General features: G+C 46.9%; 1 protein-coding gene across 4 annotated transcripts in view; it reads right to left on the reverse strand.

The window, feature by feature from the left end:
• LOC119463574 (uncharacterized) overlaps positions 1-19887 on the reverse strand; it is a 126186-nt gene that overhangs the window by 12715 nt on the left and 93584 nt on the right. Inside the window, exons 2-3 of one of the 4 annotated variants that reach the window (XM_049656023.1) lie at positions 18609-18710; positions 2830-2898 (exon numbers count right to left, since the gene is read on the reverse strand). The exons of 1 other annotated variant lie outside the window; for it this stretch is intronic. In XM_049656023.1, coding sequence (XP_049511980.1) covers positions 2830-2889 — 60 coding nt within the window. In that variant the 5' untranslated portion in view covers positions 2890-2898; positions 18609-18710. Of the gene's footprint in view, positions 1-2829; positions 4113-18608; positions 18711-19887 lie in introns of those variants that run through there. 2 more of the 4 variants (XM_049656025.1, XM_037726020.2) reach the window with 2 other exon arrangements.

The raw sequence follows: 19887 nt of genomic DNA on the forward strand, positions 1-19887 counted from the left end.
GTTGCCTTGAAAGCCTCGCCTCAAAAGACGGGGCCTTGGAGCCCACCATCGCGGAGGTTGATGGGCCCTCTTTGGATGGCGGAGCAGTACTGGCTGCACCCGCCAAGGGGGCAGATGGCGTCACTGCTGGCTCACTACGAGTGTGCCAGGCAGCCGCCGAAAGCCGTTGTGGTGCAGCCCCCTGACGCACCACTTTGGCAAAGCTGGTTTTTGGCAGGTAGGACACCTGCCGACGTGCCTCTTTAAACGAAATGTTTTGTTTTACTTTAATTGTAACAATTTCCTTTTCTTTCTTCCAGCATGGGCAGGACCGCGAGTACGCGGCATGCTCCCCCTTACAGTTCGCAGAGTGAAGAGAGTTTTCACAGTATTCAGAGGTGTGTTCATGATTACTGCATTTCGCACAAGTTTGCCGGCCTCGGCAGTTCTGTGAACTGTGCCCAAATCGCTGGCACTTAAAACATCTCAGAGGATTTGGCACATATGGCCTTACACGAAGTTTGATGTACCCCGCCTCGATGGACTCGGGCAGAACCCTTGAATTGAAAGTGAGTATCAGGTGCTTAGTCTGAATTTCTTTTCCGTCATGCCTCATTTTAATTCGCTTAACGTTGATAACATTGTGTTCACTGAAGCCCTCCAAGAGTTCAGCTTCAGTCAGTTACAACAAATCGTCGTCTGAGACAACACCACGGGTGGTGTTCATGGTGCGGTGCGGGGGTTACAGTTACTTGGATGTCCCCAAAGGACACTAGATTAGGCAGCTTTTCATATTGCTTCTGATCATGGAGCTCCATGAGGAGATCACCACTGGCCATCCTTATAACCTGCCTTATAACCTGGCCCAAGAGCATCAGTAAGAGATTTAGAGACTAGAAAAGGGGAGATTGTTCGTACTTGCTTTCCTGCTTTTTCCGAGTGAATTACATGGAATCGTGGAAAGTTTTGTTTTTGATGTCCAAAGAACTGGAACACGTCTTCGGTGCGCCCTCGTTTCAGACAGCGATCAGGGAGTGATGGGAAGGAACTAGCCATAAGGATATATGGATTTTTCGGCAGCAACGCCAGCCGCCCACCATGGAGCCCAACAAGGGGACGCTGAAGGGCCTGTAAACACAGGTCCCGCAGACACCAGCTGTACGTCACCACTATAACCGAATATGAAATAACCTAGGTTGGCTACTCACACAGGGTTAACCCTCGCTGCCAAGAAGATCGGAATATAGAAGAGAGTAGAAGACAGGAGAGATGAAGAGGTGAGAGAGAAAGACGAAGATTGGAGAGAGAGACAGGAAAAGGCAACTACCGATTTCCTCCGGGTGGGTCAGTCCGGGGTGCCGTCTACGTGAAGCCGAGGCCAAAGGGGTGTGTTGCCTCTGCTGAGGGGCCTTAAAGGTCCAAACACTCGGCATCAGCTCAACCCCCAGGATCCCCTTTTCCCTGGACACGGCTAAGCCGCGCATGGTTAGACGCGGGAGGGTCCAACCCTCGTGTGCTCGGGTACGTGGTGGCGCAACTCACCAAATGCCTGCTAATGCAGACGCCCCTGCGGGGCAGACCGTCAGATATGCGTGCATTTTCACTTAATAGAATTGGTTGCAACTTTGTGGTGTCCATTTCTTCTTCCACTTCCCTTGTGTGACACAAACACCGACAGCTCCAGCTTGGTCAAGGGGCCTTCGTGGCAGTGTCTCTGAAGAAAAAGTGCCCAGTATATGCTTCTGCCTGCACAGTATGACAGCTGCCAGTGTGCCGCATTGTTTATATAAATCGAGATATTAAAAAAAAGTATGAACACTGTCTCACGTGGGTTTCTTTTTTTTCCTTTCATTTTTATCAAGCACGATAGTGATTGTGTGACACATCTTTCAACTGAAGAAAAGTGAGAATCAGTTGCTGGAAAGGCTTCTGTGACTAGTCCTTTAGCTCTGATGAAGTGCCTGCCAAGTTTTGGTTTTTCGCTTATTTACATATATATATATATATATATATACATATTTGTGAATATGTTACAGGCCTCCAGGAAGACACTAAAGGGAAAATTGTGGGTACAACGGCATGAAAAACATCATTATTCAGAAATGCAATTTTTTATAACTACGCTTCAAAATTGCCACATGACACTTTCTATTAGCTTTTTCTTCCTTCCATGCTCCTACCTGCTTAGTACTAATTTATGTGAAGCAGGGCAATAAGGGTGCGAGCGTTTCACTAATATGATGCGAGCAGGACATGTGCAGGCCAGCTTTTAGGTGTACTGCTAGCTTTCCTTTTACAACTCAAATACTCGTCCATGTAATTTGGTCATCTAGCTTGTTAGTTTAATCGCATGTAGACTAATGGTCAATATTGTCACTGTTATATTTTCTGCTGTCATGTGCTGTGTCACATTCCAGCGAAATAAGGCAAAGAACCAAGGAAAGACATACTTGAAGCCATTCACAGAGGTTCAAAAAGGGGTATTGCTTGAGTCACAAGCTAGCGAAATGCATTGTCATGTCCATCGCGGCCACATGGTACCACAGTCGAACCCGGATATATCGAACTCGAAGGGGATCACAAAATAGTTAGATATATCAATAATTCGGTATATAAAATAAAACTTTTACGAAACACTTTTCAAGCGGATTTTACAGCTGCTCGTTATACATGGTAATTTGTTATATCCGGGTTCAACTGTTGCTACCCTGCACGCTAAACACCTTGGATATTTTTCTTGACACATGCCTGGGTGCATGAGAAGCAATCCAAAACGGCACTGCAGGAAGCTTGCAGAAGAATGTGACATAGGACTGCATTTTAGCAGCAAAAAGAACAGCTTTATTTTACCAGCATATGTTGGTGCCTTCTTGCAAACGTGGTGCTATCCCTGCAAAATATCAAGGCCATGTCAGGAAGCTGCAAACAAACAAGTTTTTTTGATTGAAACACTCCATGGCCTTTGCTACTTCCTATAAAAGACCATGCAGCAAAACAAATGGCCAGTTGGTCATTAATAGCAAGCACGTCCATCAAACACGATAAGCAAAATTTAACAGGCGGGTGGCTGGTAGTTGCACATTATTAAAAAAAAACATCATGGGCACTAAAGCACCACATCCACAAAACACAAGGCAACTTGCCAAGTCATATTACACTGCAACCTTGTTATTATGCAGCTGATGGGAATGTGGCATAAACCACTCAATTATGGGATTTTGCATCTCAAAGCCAAAATTGGGGTAAAAAGATGTTATTGTAGGGGGGGGGGGGGGGGGCTCAAGATTAGCTTTCACTGCCTGGGACTCTTTAACATGCATCCAAACCTCAGTACATGAACATTTTTGCATTCCAGCCCGATAGAAATGTGGCCATCATGGCTGTAAATCATGCCCACGACTTCGATAGTATCCAGTCATAGCCACTAAAACACCATGCCGGCTGTGGCATAAATAAGCATGCCATGGCAGTTGCATAATCTAACCATGAACTAAGAATTTGCTCCTAACCTGTGTGTAGAAATAAAATGGGTGTCCCGGCAATCTTACTAAAGTGCACAAAGGGAAGAAAAAAGGGTCACGCATATCCGACCTAGATGTTGGAAGCTATGTGAAATTAAGCATTCATTAGGCAGTTGATTAAAAGCTATAAAACTTTTCATCTTCTGAAACATGGTTTGCAGCACAGCGATCACATGCCTGCCAAGGAAGATAGCGTACGAAGACCCCCGACCATGCGACCCACATAATTCATACGACCACAGATTATACTGTGTCTGGAATCAGCCCAGTTTTCATTACACCGACTCCTAGACCGGTCCGGTTTACTAAGGCACTCCCTAGAGGATCTCCTCATTTTACTCCATACTAAACTCACGAGATACAATTACCACAGGGAATAAACTAAAGAAAGCTTCGCTGCTTGAAGGCATACATTTGATGCAGTGACGATATTGAGGTATCATTTGTTCCTTCATTGTGCAATTTCATAGAGCAGGCAACTGGCACACCTGTAGAGGTAGTACAGATCGTTTGATTGCCAACGTAGCAGCAGCCTGCTGTCATAGCCGTCTGGTACAGCTCTTTGCCATGTGGACCAAGTGGCCAGCTGTTCTAGCAACCTGCTGCTGGTCCTGGTGACTTGGTGGCAAGCTCTTACTGTGGCCTGGTACAACTCTGCCCAGCTTTGACTGGCTGTTATAGCGGCCTGGTGTCCAGCATGCTAAAGGCCTGCCACTTTTCACACCCGGATGACTGGCGAGCCATTTGCCAGATAAGAGCTGTGGCCTGGCATCCTGCCAGCATGCTGTTCGCCTGTGCTGCTGCTTCTCCTCAGTCAAAAGCACAGACTTCGATGCCCGAGGAACTTCAATAGAGGTCTGCCGACCTTTGACCGACCAGAAGTGCATGCGCAACGGCAACCACGATGACGTCCCTCCGGGCAAGTAGAACAGATAAAGAAGTTTAGGCGTACCCGGCTGTCTTGAACTCAGAACTGTGGTCTGGTTTTATTTTCTACTGTGCCGTTGTCCCATCTACCACAATGTAGTCTTATGTGCACAAGGCTTTGGCTGCAGTGTCATCTAATAATGCAATCCTGGCCCAACATTCCATCACAGATGGGTATTATATACAAGCAAATACATATGAGTGTTGTCTTAGTGTGAGGTGCTTGTCAAGAGAGCATGCAGGAACAACCACAGTCAGCAAAGTCCACGAAGGTTAGCAAAGAATGTTTCATTTTACATTGGTGTGGTGTTTTGGTGTAGCTGTGTGATAGACTACGCAATCAATAACCAACAGTCCTTCAAGGCTTCAACTGAGCACTTGCAGTGTTCTCTACTAATGTGTCAACTGATTGTGTCTTCTCCTGGGTTTGTGTTATAACTTAGGGTATGCTACTGTTCAAGGCACGAGGGAGGAGAATAAGGAAAACTGACGGCTCAATTTTATTTTGTTAGTTGCAACCACATCGAACAAACAAGCAGAGAAGCCAGGGAAAGCTTAGGGGAAATAAACAGGTAATTCTTGAAATGAAAATGTAGAAGTAATAATAAAAAGGAAAATGAACACAACCTTTCTGCAGGTGGGGCATGAATGATTACCGTATTTATTTGACTATAAGGCGGTCATGATTATAAGGCAAGGGTGCAATTGGGGGGACCCAAGAAACAAACTTGAGTGTGCACACCAATATAAGGCGATACAGAGTAGCCGATGGATTATCGAGACTCGATGGGCATCGCCTGAAATACTGAATTACTAACACAGCCAAAATGCAAAATAGCAACTATGAAATGTAGGAGAGGGGGGGAAGAGCTTCAACAGGCGGAGTGCGAGTTATTTGCGAATTTTGTCTTTAGGTGTGGCTTCATGGCAGTGCGAATTTCTCCTTATAATGCGACTTCACGGCACAATTGTGCGCGCTGCCATAAAGCCACACTGTAAGGTGAAATTCACACTGCCATGAAGCCACACCTAAAAGCAAAATTTGCATATAAGGCGGGGGGTGACTTCGGGGCTAAAAGCTCTGGGAAAGAAACGTCGCTTTATATTCAAATAAATACGATAGGATCTGCAACTTCTTGTGTTGTGATGCTTTGCGTGCATTTGCATGAAATTGCAGGATGTGCCAACATCTCTTAGGCAATAGAAAGTCTCTGAGCTCTGACTGTGATGTTATTTAGCAAAAACGAATGCTCCCACTGAAAGAAATGCTTCATAATGGATGTTTGCATGTATGGACTATTCGTGAAGCTTGTCCATGCGTTGAAAGGAGTACCTATCACCTTGTTCTAGCAGGTTTCAGTATAAACAGTCAAAAACCAGCATACAAGAGAAATTATGGTAGTGACACGAAACATCACTAGGGAAAAAATCAGTGCATGGCACCCCATGAATTTCCCTAATGAACCTGGAGAAAGCACTGATGAGTGCATATCCCCTCATGTGCTGTGTGCACAATTACACATGCCCAGATGGTGCATCATAAAAAAAGCTACGATGAAAATAAAGATACTTCAAAAATGTGTAGTCCACATTTTGAAACAATACCGATTGGAGATGTGCTGCAGGGTTAAATAATATTTGTCAAACGTTTTAGTAAACCGAATTGGAAGGTCGATGTACAGGTGTTGGTCCTTGACGTTAATACATTGTCAGGTAGTGGGATCACTCCTAAATTTTATCACGTTTTACATCAGGTATATTTTTCAAGCGGCTGGATAACTGCTTTTTAATTGTGCTAGACCCGAAAAAGTTTGTTCTCATACCTGACATTCCCGTAGAGATTTGTCGCATGAAGCCCACATTCTGAGAACTAGACAAGACTCACTGAAGAATTTAAATATTTCTAATCTATTCAGCAGCCACATGCTTTTCATCATTCTGAACGTGCAAGAAATGTGGCAAAATTAACTTTCAATGAATAGAATTATAATTGGCACCTGAAGGGGATAGATTTACAAGATTAAAAATGCACATTCGGTTCACTTGGAAGGTTGATGTTTGGGTGTCACTTGGAAAAGAAACTTGGAAAATTAACGGACTTCACAAACTCTTTGCCTTAGCAGAGGAAAAAAAAAATTTGCCCTTGCACCTCTCTGTCTTTTGTTTCAATAGTGCACAGCAAGCTGAGATGCACTACTTCAGTATGTAATGCTGTGCTTATCACTTGACCGTGCTTTGCTCTACGTAGCATCATAATTACCCAAAACAAATGCGCACCTTTCTTCCGAGAAAGTGGGTCTGCCAGTTGTTATTGCAAATTGCGTTGCAATCGCATACAACACCAAAACTGATTTCACGGCATTGGCAACAGCCTACTGTCAGAGCCGTCAGACGCAGTGTCATTCCCATCACAAAATGGTCACACAGGATGTTTTTGTAAAGCTTGCTCTTGGTTCTCTTTGTGCTCGACTACGATCTAGTGTGGTATTCTTGGCCAATAACTTTCCGAGACGTTATCACTCTCGCGAGATTTCGTGTGACTCGGCACCCAATCCATTGGCGTAATTAGCTGCCAGCATATCTAGTGCTGTGCCAAGCTCGCTGTCGGCGCACAGTGCCAGTGAAGCTGTCAGACGCATACTTCGACAAGTGCATGCAGAGTATCACTAATGTGATCGTAGTATCTCTAAAAGTGATAGCTCGAGAATACTGCTACTGTGTGCTCGGTATCTGTGGCGAATGAAGTGCAAATGACGACGACGATGTGCTGCTCTCATTTACGAAAGCTCATTAAAAAAATCTTGTCTGTGAAGGTGAATTCCGCTTGTCTTGTTTTCTTCTGATAGCGAACACAGGGGCATGGTATAAATAATTTTGTGAATCAGCAACATGTTACATTCAGGTGTACATTTATTTTCAAACTTTCAACCAGCAATAATTAGGGGTTGCGCATTAGAATCAGGTAAATAAGGTGTGCATTTCATGAGGCACGTTCAGCACAATATGACAACAGTTACTGAGCATTGCACAGTGGTGTTCAAGTGAAGAACAACCCTGAGGATTGCTTAAGTAAAAATTCATTTGGCTGTATGACAGGGGTTGCTACCTCATGTGAAGGGGTACATTGAAGTGGAGCTGCTTAGAGCAGTCATTGAGTTTTTATCTTTGCAATTTGCTCCTTCCCATCCTGGCTTACGAACATGGCACTTGCTGTTAAGTGCTCACACTGTTTGGTCGTAGGCACTAAAGGAATCAGGTCAATAAGTTGATTTAACGAGCAGCTTTGGTGAATGGCTTTCGTATGCTTTCTAGATGCAATGACGTTAGAAGAAAGGTGGCAGGGTTTCATTAGGGAAATTATAAGCAAGCTCGACACTAACTTTTTTTGCCATGTGTGGCAAGAAGTCTTCATAGCCAGGAAGAACAAGCCCAAAACAAGCCAACTGTCAAGCGCAGGCCACCGCCAGAAGCCAACTGATTCCGGCCGACGTCTAGGGGGGAGGTAGACGGTGAAAGGGGGAGCTGCGTCTCACCCCGATCACCCATACTCTCCGACGGGTGCAAATAAAGTGCTTTCTCTCTCTTTCTCATCCAACTGTCAGTGACATCATCGGCTAACTAAGAGTGCTTTGTTACCATCGTCGTGAATATGATTGAAGACAGAGAGCAGAAAGTCTGACAGCAGGAGCAAATGCAATCACTCAGTCCAGGATGCCACCTCAAAACCTCCCCATCGACAAGATTGACTATCACAGGCATCCAATACAGCAGCACAAGTGGGCAAGAGCAACAAAATCAGGGCTACGCCAATATGGAGTTCTCACCGAGGCACGAGAGCGAACAAACAGGAACTCGCATAAAACCCAGGCCAGCTCCTGCACAGTGAGCCTAAGTGCCAGTACCTGGTACTTTCTGCCTTTTTCGTGGGTAACAGGAAGGAGACAATGCCCTTCTGGGGGAGGCGAGGCCGAACTGGTTCCTTAATCTATGGCGAGGCTCGGGTGACACCCATATAGTGTATTCATGCAAATGTTTGTGTTTATTTACTTTTTAAAAATATAGGTGTCGCATGCTCTGTTGCAATCCTTCGTGATATAAAGACTGCCGAGTGTCCTCACTCATTACACTATGCAGGTAGGAACAGACAAGCATGTGTCACAGTAACATTTTAATACTTTAAACACAGCATGCGTTACAATAACACATCTCGTAAAGCCATGGGCGGAGAGAGTTTGCCAGCGTGCAAGTCATGCCACATAGTCAAGGGGGAGTGCACGTGCCCAAAAATGTTCCCGGCACAAAACCGCACCCTCACATGCTGCAGCGCTGGTAGTGTTCGTGTCAAGCACTGCGCAGTGTGGCCGTTTGCTCGAGGTACTGCAACGATTGACATGTACTACAGTATGTACACACACCACTCCTGATAATCACTGGCTTGTTGGTTGGCTCGTCGTTACTCTGCTGTTGGGCGGTGACGAGCAAGGGAGTTACGTTTGTATCACACCATGTGCACACGCAGCACTGTTGGTGTCAATATCAGGTCCTGTTGACGTGAAACAATACAGTGGTACGGCCTCGAGGAGGACCTGAAAAACTCCTCATTGTCCGAGTCATTTTCCTTGGCACCCCACTGCTCTCCTTTCGTTGCATAGACTGGATGAGGACTGGAGGCGTGGGCCAGACGTCAACATCTGGAACGGTTGATGAGACGTCCTGATCAATGTATTGTTACAGTCGGTTAATGTTGACTACGTTGTGACGACGTCGTTAAGTTTTTACTTCCCAGTCGTTTACTTCCCAGTGGGTCTGCCTCACAGGGCTGTACAGGTCGTGAAATGGTCGGAGAAAACTTGTTGCGCAGTCTCGCTTTGTGGCTGGCATCCGTATGCAGACAAGGTCGCCAGCCATCACCTGTTGCATGTGTTGTGTCTAGTCGTAGCACGTGTTGTTAGACTCATGGGCTTCATTTCCAACTTTTTAACAATAGCTCTCCATCTGTGAGTCAGCGTCGAAGGAGTTCCTTATTGCAGGCCGCCAGAGTTTGCCCAGGGCTTGCGTGTAGATCTGCATTGATTGCTAGTGTTGGTTTGTGCCCGTAAAATAAAACGAAGGGAGAATAGCCAGTTGTCTTATGCAGTGAGGAGTCATATGCAAACATTGCAAATGGCAAGAATTGATCCCAGTCATGGTGGTCAGAGGACACATACTGGCTGATGATCTCTGCAATGGTGCAGTTGATGCATGCACAACCCGTTCGTCTGTGGGTGATAAGCAGTCATACGCATGTGATTTGTTACTTTGAGTTACAAGAGAAAATGTGGAACATCACTGTCAGTGCATGCAAGCTTTCAGCAAATCTTCCGTGGCATAGAGTGGTGAGCGGTGTTTCAGCAACAATTACGAGAATCACCATCATCGTATGTCACATGCCGTGTGAGACGTAGGCACCTTCAAGTGATCTCAATTGCCTACGTCCTGTGTCAGCTGATTCAATTAGTCAAGCGTACAAGTGTTCCACAATCCACCACTCTGACGTCCCTTCATATTCACCTAGTATCCTTGTCCTCGCTGCATTCACCTTCCACATCGCCGTATTCCTTTTAGCTTGTAACCATGTTTATTCAATACTATTACCTTTTTGCCCATAGAATTGCACCTTTATTTGGTGAAAAATACCATAGGAAATAAGCATGGAATCTACTCCTTAGCCCAAGCTGTGAAAATGATTGTACACTCGGAAAGTACATATATGGTGGGGTTAAAAAGAAAAATGTAAACCAAAGTACCCCGGCCCGTGCCACTAGGTATAACGGGCTACTCGGAAAGTACAGGGGGCATCCACTAAAAACTTCCCTAAGAATGCAGAGGGCCTCTTTGTCAGGTCTAATAAGCACACTGCACAAAACTCATCTCTCTGCACTGTTCACACTTTCCAGCTACACTGGCGCCGCCGTAACAATTTTCTTCAAAGCCATTCAGCAGTGAAAGATAGATAAATAACCAATGCGGTTTCTGCAACATTTTACTGCTCTTTGCAATGGCAACAAATGATTACCAGTAAAAAATAACCGTGTGTGCAGCGTTCAACAAAGAAAAATTCATGCAAAATTGGGAAAAGATGGGCCTGCAACTATTGCCCAAGAACAACAAAGTTGTGGTTGATAAAGCGGTGGTTTTGATAGAGTGCGAGCAATGAAATGGTCAGGTGCAGCGAATATATCAAGGGAGCTTGAAATAATGTTTCAAGAGATTATTTCAAGAGAATAATGTTTTTTTATGTTTTTTTTTTAGGCCAAACTAACTATGTAGTGTCTCACCAGCCAGTGCTATTTTATTGCAAGCTAGGTCTGTCTTAACACTTTAACTCCAAATTTCTGTCCTAAAATGTGGACAAAATTTACCAATATTTGAGAACATTGTTATACACTACATCCGAATTTGAAAAATATATGTGCGATTTATCTCTTATAATGACCTGAAACATCAATCTGACCTGAAAAAGAGACTCTCTCAGCACACACACATAGGCATGAATAAATATCTGAACAGATGATAATGACAGAAATCAAAAGCACCAAAGAATATGTTGTAAGAGCTGAAACTCAAATGCATGATATGAACAGAGTTGGAGGGCACGGTTCGTTTCTGGCAAGCAATGCCGAAGTAGCTGTGGCCTAAACAACAACAGCTTGGAAGAGTACAGCTTGGGCTTGGTAGTTAGAGGGTTAAACAAGACGAAACCCTCGCAGATGTGGTCAAATATCAAAACTTTGCCTTTAAAAAAAAGATACAATTCATCTGTGAGAACGCTGTATACAAAAAAAAGGGTTACCCTAAATCAGTCCTCTTTCGCAAAATTGCCCTATATCATGCAAAAACACTAATCGCCCACATTGATAGAACAGACAGTGCTCACTGGCGCAAACTATTTTTCTTTGTAACATTGATATTGACACATGTGCTTATTTATCTTTTTTCTGTGACTGTTCTCGACTGGCTAAAGGCTTAAAACATTATCACTCGGTGCAAGACGCACCTGCATGTATCACAAGATTCTTGATTCTTGTAGCCGATTCTATCTATTGTGTTGCCGTCGAACCTTTTGTAATCAGATTACAGGCAAGATGCACATAGTGTAGTACATTCTAGAACTTGTACAAGCACTAGCGATTAGGCTGCAACGTTCGATGGTTCAAGTACTGTAAACAGCCGACGTGTCTGACCCACAGGTCAGATTTCGCTGATTGCCGACTGTGCTCACCGTTGTGCTTCAAGTGTCACCTGCTTTTTTCGGGAACAGATTCGCACAAGAAAGAGTTCCTGCGTTTTTCACCGTGTTGGGACTCAGGGTAGTGTTTAGGCCGGTGATCCTTCAGCCATAGGGATGAGTATGTCCGGGAGTAATAGCGAGAGAAAAAGGGTTTATTCTACATATTTACAGTGGCTCCAGATATGGAAGCTCGCTCCATGGGGGAGAACTTTGAATGTCTCAGCTCACTACATGTCCGAGCACATATCAGAACATGTCAGGACACACCCACTGAACCAAATGTGTCTGCTGTGAGCGCCCGCATGTGCCGCCTATCTCATCACTAGCACCACCTACAGCGCTGTTACGCCGACTCAACACCAAGCCCAAGCGAGGGAGGGGTCTCTCTCGTTCGCTACGACCGCCGCAACGGACGGTCACGGTTCTTGGCGCACTCCACTATGCTGTCTAATAAATAGTTCGTTACCCTGTTATTCTCGCCTCAGCCTTCACGCCTCAGCCATCACGCCCAGCCCTCACATCTGGTGCAGTCGATGCCCGAGCCTTTGTGCAGCCACTCAGCAACGCAAGAATGCCAGCGCATCAGTAAACAAGCCAGCCTTCGCCTTCGCTCCGTGACAGACGTTCCGCCATTCCTGTCTTTGTCACCGCCAGAACATTTCCCGCCGTCCGCTCGCTTCCATGTGCACGCCTGCGTGCGCTTGCTGGTGGACTCACTGAGTAAGAGTGTGTTTCTTGTGTAAACGTCAGCGCGTAGCCGGCTCGGCGCAACGCCATGCCGGGAATTGTGTGGCAGAATCTCGACCCGGGGACCATGTCGCGCCTCGGCGACCACCTTATACGCGAAGAATTGGCCCGTCGACAGCTGGACATCACAGGTTCGAAAGAGGAGCTCTTTCAGCGTTTGCAAGCCGACATTCAGCAGCAGCGTGAAGCTACCCCCTCGGTTGAAACGAATGAATCCGCCTCGACCGCTGCGGCGCCTTTGACGCTGGACCCAGCCACTCTACAGAGCCTCACCATGCTGTTCCAGCAGCTACCTCGCCCTGCAACAACGGTGACGACACTGCCAGACCTGTCATCGTCCATCCCACAATTCGCTGGTTTGCACAGCCACAGTGTCAATACATGGCTTGACGACGTACGACGAGTACAGCAGCTCGCCTCGTGGGACGACGTCACCACACGCCTGATCGCAGCTAGCAAGCTGAAAGGCACGGCGCGAGACTGGCATCTCGTGTTCGGCAACCAGTACAGCACCTGGGCCACATGGAGTGCTGCCCTGAAGGACACATTTTGTACAGAATTGTCCCTCATTGAGTGGCAAGAGCAGGTCATGAGGGTAACCCAGGCCCCATCCGAAAGCTTGCACCAATATGCCTTTGCCAAGTTGAAGATCATTGAGCGTTGCCCCGTTAACCTCTCTGAGGCCCAAAAGATTGACTACCTGCTGCATGGTTTACGGGAACAACACATCCTCGCCGCCATAGCAGCCAACCGGCCGCCCACGGTAGCTGAGTTTATTTCTACTTGCACCATCAACAAGAGTGCGCAACATCTGCACGCCAAAGCAAGCCCGTGACCATTTGCCGGTTCTGTTTTGCTGCCGTCGTAACCCTTTCGTGCCGCTACGCCCGCAGAGCACCAGCAGCCTCACTCAGAACAATCGACACCACAGTCCTCCCGAGGGGCCACACCAAAAACGCACATTTCAGAGCTGTCCGCCGAGCAACAAGAAGCTACTTATGCAGCTATTTCGGCACAGAATGGCGCTCCAGCTTTTCGTAGCGGTCAAGACCTGTCTCAAGCTGTCTGCTACCAATGTCATGCCTTGGGTCATCTGGCATCCAAGTGCCCTACACGCACCAGCCGCTTATCATCACCAGCACCTCCAACCATGCCCAAGACACAGCAGCCCCAAGCACTGCACAGTGCACCCGTTCCCCTTGACGGCTCACGACAGCAATGCCCCTTCTTCAACGCAACTCTCTGTGGAGTCGGTGAGTGTGAAGCGTTTCCTGACTCTGGGTCCAAGGTGACATTAATCTCTAAAGCTCGTGTGCCTGCAAGCATGATCATCCCATGGACCGAGCCTCCACTCGTGGTGGTAGGAGGAAGCACAGTGCTACCTGCTGGTGCTGCATTTTTGAAGATATCCATCGGCCCAGCCACAGGAGTTGTTGAAGCTGCTGTTTTGGAAGATAATGTACTCCCCCTCATTCTTGGTGAGGATTGGTTCTCGGCAGCGCAGGCACGTCTCATCTTTAAGCCTCCGAAGCCAGCGCAGTTGCAGCATACAGCCACGAATATCACCATTACCGCAAACCAAAAGCTAGTCCCAAGAATGGCAAATGCTGTGATCCCAACAAGGTCCGTCCTTTTTCCTGAAACCAGGCCCAGTTCCAAAGACTGCCTACAACGTGATCCGTTGCCGTTGCCAGAGCAGCCACCATGGCAAGTGTTAGCAGCCCAAACGTTGCCCTCAAGTAGCGCTCCTCTAGTGTCAAACTTCCTCGCTTCCGACATGGCGCTCGTGCACAGTCATCCTGACATTCCACCGGCTCGCGTTGGCAGCCAGCTCACCCTCACGCAGCGGTCAGTTATAAAAGGTATATTGGCCGAGCACAATGCTGTTTTTGCTCACCATGATGATGATCTTGGCCACTTCACTGGTATGCAGCACCGCATTGACCTGCTACCTGATGCTTTACCGTACAGTCGGAGCCCATACCGGTATGCTACAGAGGACAGGCAGTTCCTGGAAACTCAGGTGAAGAAGTTGCTCCACCAAGGTATAATACTCCCGGCTTCTGGCCCGTGGGCCTTTCCGGTTGTGGTGGTGACCCGTGGAGAAAAAATGCTTGTCTGTGAACTATAAGCCTTTGAATGAACGCACCATCACAGTAGTGCACCCGTTGCCCTTGGTAGATGACATCATTCAGGACATATCAGGTTGCGCATACTTTGCTACCCTGGACCGGAAATGTGCCTACTGGCAAGTGAGTTTACGCCCACAAGACTACGAGAAGACAGCATTCATTACTCATCACGGCACATACATGTGGACGCGCATGCCATTTGGACTGAAAAACGCTCCTTCCACTTTCCAGAGAATTATGCAAATAGTGTTCCAAGATCTGCAGCCTAGGCCTGAGAGATGTGGAGTCCGTGCCTATCTTGATGATGTCCTCGTTTATGCTGAGTCATTTTCCACGTTCGCAAGCATCCTGCGGGAGGTGTTGCAATTGCTGCAGGTCAATGGACTGAAGGCTTCATTGGAAAAGTGCTCGTTTGGCCAACCCTCAGTTAGGTTTCTGGGCTTTATTATTTCCAGTCAAGGCCAGCTCCCAGATCCTGATAAAGCTACAGCCATGTGTCGCATCCCAGTTCTGCGAAACCAGAAACAAGTGCTCTCCTGGGTGCAAACAGCAAGCTTGTATCGTCGTTTTATTAAGGGCTTTGCGAAAGTGGTCGCCCCTTTGCAGGCTCTTATCAAGGCGCCCACATTTGTTTGGAGCACTGAATGTGAGCAGGCCTTTCAGACTATCCGGGCCGCCCTCAGCCAGCCTCCGCTTTTGGCACACTTCGACCCCATGGCAGCCACAACGCTAACCACAGACGCTTCGCAGGAAGTCATTGGAGCAGTGTTATCGCAAATCCAAGACACCAGAGAATGTGTCATTGCCTACGCCAGCCGTGGACTTACGTTGGAGGAATGCAAACTGCACAGCAATGTATGGGAGTGTATCGCCGTTCACTGGGCAATAACCGTGAAGTTCCGCCAATAACTCCTAGGCAGAAAATTCTCTCTGGTCACAGACAACTGGACTGTTGCCTGCTTAACGTCCAACGTGCGGCCATCTCGTCGGTTCACTTCTATGCTCATGGACTTAATAGAGTTCGATTTCACCGTGCGACATCAGCCAGGACGCCAAAATGTTGTAGCCGACCACTTGTCCCGTATGGTAGGTGCTGTCACACTGTCTTCGCAGTCACTGGCTACGATGCAGCAAGAAGATTCCGAGTGCGCTACGATTCTTTCACGCCTAGCCAATGAAGAGGACCCAGCCGAGTTCACCAAGCTAGATGACATCTTATACCGCCGACTGTCATCGGGAACGTATGCAGTCGTAGTTCCGTCCAAACTGCGCCCTGCCATTCTACAAGCATTACACGATGGTGCAGGGCACTTTGACACAAAGCGTACGTTGCTCAAGGTCCAGGATCGTTATTGGTCGCCTGACATGGACCGATCAGTGGAGAGATATGTGTCATCCTGCCAGTGCTGCCAACAGTTCAATCGCCCTACCTCACGCAGTGTAGGTCTTCTTGGCAGAATGCCTACCACGGACATTCCATTTTCCAGCATAGCAATTGACCATGTAACCATGCCACCCATAAACTCAAAGCGCTACATTCTCAACGTCGTTGATTTTGCCACCCGCTATAGCGTGCCCGCAGTAGTTTCGTCCACGTCTACGGGCGATGTTATCAAGCATTTGCACAATGTGTTCTACACTTACGGCACGCCAGACCACTGCCTCTCGGACCATGGCTGAGCCTTCGAATCCAATGAGTTCAAGCGCTTCATGAGTCTTCATTCCGTGGAGCTCCATTTCACAACTGCCTATCGACCTGAAGGCAATGGCTTAGTCGAGAGAAGCAATGGAACTCTCCTGGCAGCTCTCCGCAATATCTGTGCAATGGAACCACTGTCATGGCCTACCAAACTTCAAGAGGCAGCATTTGCAGTAAACACGTCCATGAATGCCAGCACAAACTTTACGCCATTTCAGCTTCTCTATGGCTACGTACCGAAGATTCCACTTCAACAACATCGTCCGTTCCAGCACTCCGCTCTTGCCGAGCACATCCTCGACACAACAGTGCAGCGCTCCGAAGCAGCCGCCCATTCGGAAGCAGCCCAAGGTGCACGCAAAGAGCGCTACGACCGCAGCCACCGTTCTCACACCTTTACTGTCGGTGATATGGTCTGGGTCAGACGACAGGCTCCGGTTGCCAATGAGAAAATGGCACCTCGCTTCAATGGTGTTTGCCGCCTCATCGAGCAGCTTACACCATCCACATTTAGGGCTTTACGTGTGTCATGCTTGACATCTCGTTTGGTTAATCAACCACGAACGGTGCACGTGTCCCAGCTTAAGCCTTATGTACCACCAGTTTCTCCAGTGATCGAGCAACAGCCCGTCGTCAATGCAGAGACCATGCCTGCCTCAGCAGCAAATGTTGTCGCCTCTACAGAGCAGCAACAGCCTCAACGGCCCCAACGCACTCGATGTCTACCGAGCCACCTCGACGACTTTGTGCTCAAGTGAAGTTGCAGCGTTTCCGCGCATGTGTGTGGGTGTGGTATCGTGCGTGTGACAGTGCAGAAGCAATTGACCACGAGACGTGGTTCGTCAGACTGGGGTGGGATGTGAGCGCCCGCATGTGCCACCTATCTCATCACTAGCGCCACCTACAGCGCTGTTACGCCGACTAAACACCAAGCCCAAGCGAGGGAGGGGTCTCTCTCGTTCGCTACGACCGCCGCAATGGACGGTCACGGTTCTTGGCGCGCTCCACTATGCCCTCTAATAAATAGTTCGTTACCCTGTTATTCTCGCCTCAGCCTTCACGCCTCAGCCATCACGCCCAGCCCTCACACCGCTTATAAAGCAGTCGTCTTCCCTAGTTCCTTACACAAGGGAATTTGATGGCCTTGATGAGGCCAATCAGAGGGGTTGTATTGTCCACAAAACTCCGCCTCTGATGTCCAACCTTCGAAGCAAGGACGAGGCAATCTGGAAACAGGGGATTCACACTCCTTCCATGAAACCACGAAAGTCGTCGACTTGTTTTCGTGCTCTCCGTGACGTTTGTCTTGCCAGGGTCGGGAGAGTGACCTTCGTGCTGGTCGCCGCTTCCACGAAGGGTGGCGGTTGCGGATGCTACCGAGTAAGCTTCGTTGTCATGGTGTCAGAGGCGGTGTTGGGCCACGTCGCCAGGTAGGCGGCCGCTGATGAAAGGGGTAGCATCGGGGGAAGCACCCAAAGAATGCGCCCTGCCGATTCGGGACGCAAAAACCGTCACTACAACATGACAATATTCTTAACAAGTACAGTACAACTAACCTGACAGAGTGAGCCATGTCTTTTATGACGAATGCATGCAACATTTATTTTAGGCAGCAGCATGACTGCATACCTATGTAATTGCGCGTAAGCTTTGCTCATGCCCGAGTGCTACCATGCTCAGTGTTCAAGAACTGCTGAATGAAAAAAAAATATATGCATATAATTCCTGAACTTGGAGAAATGCATGGTCTTTCCAGTTGCTTTTGTGCTTCAATGCATAAAACAACATTTTCTTAAGAAAGTAACTGTAAAGCCAATGCATTTTTCGCGAAGTTCGGGAATTAATATCTCGAAACTGGTGTTATCCTGAAGATTCGTTCCAAGTGGATCCACCTTGCGAACTTCCCGGCTACAATTTGTAAATTACAATATGAGCCATAAGGTAATTAGTTAAAAACTTAAATAGTGAATTTCTCTTAATTAGTCGATTATGCTTTCAATTTTTTGTGTAAGTTATGTCCGCCTCTTCGAGTAGACCATGGTCGCTCATGAACTAGAATTGGGCTATCTGCCACAGGCAACCTTTAAAAATTTTTGAGAATGTTCCCTGAAACACCCTATATATGAGAGTTTTCATGCATGTACACTTTGTCCTGCTGCATCTAATCTTTTGAATAAAATGCACTTTTTAGTGGCATCCATTTCATTTTCTCATAGTCACATTCTATGCCCTTACTGTCTACAGTGATTCACCAATTGACCACAGAGAACACTTTCTAGAGACCTTACAAGAGGAGAAATACAGAAATGTTTAATATGTGATAAAACTTGTACCTTTAGTGCTGCAGGTCAACACACTTCAGTGCTAAGTGTAGTAACAGCTCCCTTCCAGTTCCGCAATTGGAATGGTGTTGATTACAAGCAGAGGTCAAGGTCCTGCATATACAAGAACTACGTGTACTACAATCCAAACTTACTAAGGGCGAGTTCTCTACATGTTATACTAAATATTACATCAGTCTGCTCTGCACCGAGTATTGCTGAAATTCCAGCTGGTATTTTATGCCCAAAAAATGAAGTTTAACATAACCTAGATATGTATATAGCAGTGTTCAAAAGCTGACTCTCTGAGCGCTTGTTACCTTACAAAGAAAGACAGGCAGAAAACTGCTAGCACAATGTCTTAACACTGCAAAACACTTTGCACAGCAGAAAGAAAACTTGCACAATGTGTTGACAGCAGCAAGCAGCACTGTGTTCGAGCCCATAAGAGGACAGGCAGTCTAATAGAGGAGCAGCACATGAAATGAATACTTCCATGTGCAGCTACTGTAAAACAAAGGGGCCCCGAAACACTTTTTTATCTAATCACAGAATGACAATCACTATGAAATCACGTCGCCTCATGGATCTCCTGTGGCAAAACATTTTGAGTCCTTCAAGCACAAGTAAAGTTCGGCGTAGTTATTGCACCGATGATTGGCGTTATTTCTTTTTTTTTCATTTACAGTAGATCGCTGGAAGCTACACAGGGGAGATGACAAGGGCATGTAAGGGAGCACTACCCCGCCAGCCCCGCCGAAAGGATGAACGTCTCAGCGGCGATATGGCTTATGGTAGCACCCCGTGGTGACTGCTGTACCTACGCTACGCAAACTGCGTGTCTGTAGATCGGAAGCGCAAATTTGAAATGACTTTTCTGCCATTTTGAAATTGCAGAAATATAATATATGTATATATTTTTCATTTATTTAACCAAAATGAGCCATAATTATATTACTGAGAATGTTCTCACATTCACAAAATCAGCCAATAGTTGTTGGTGGGTCCAGCTGCGTGATGACATTGTGATGGAGAGAGCAAGAGATGTTTCACCACTTTTGACATGCGATTGTAAATTCCCTGCTGCCTGCACTGTAATATTATTTTCCTCACATGTTCACAACAGCCTCATTAACAGATTGTAAAAGTTTTTTAATATATTCAAAAACTGTTTCAGGGCCCCTTTAACCCAAACAATCAAGACACATCTATGGTGGTGTGAACTAACGAATGCAGGCTGTTAGGAGCAAACATCAAATGCTTTGGAAGGAAGACCCATTAAACTAACAAG

Source organism: Dermacentor silvarum, chromosome 9 (genome assembly GCF_013339745.2).
Source record: "Dermacentor silvarum isolate Dsil-2018 chromosome 9, BIME_Dsil_1.4, whole genome shotgun sequence".
NCBI lineage: Eukaryota > Metazoa > Arthropoda > Arachnida > Ixodida > Ixodidae > Dermacentor > Dermacentor silvarum.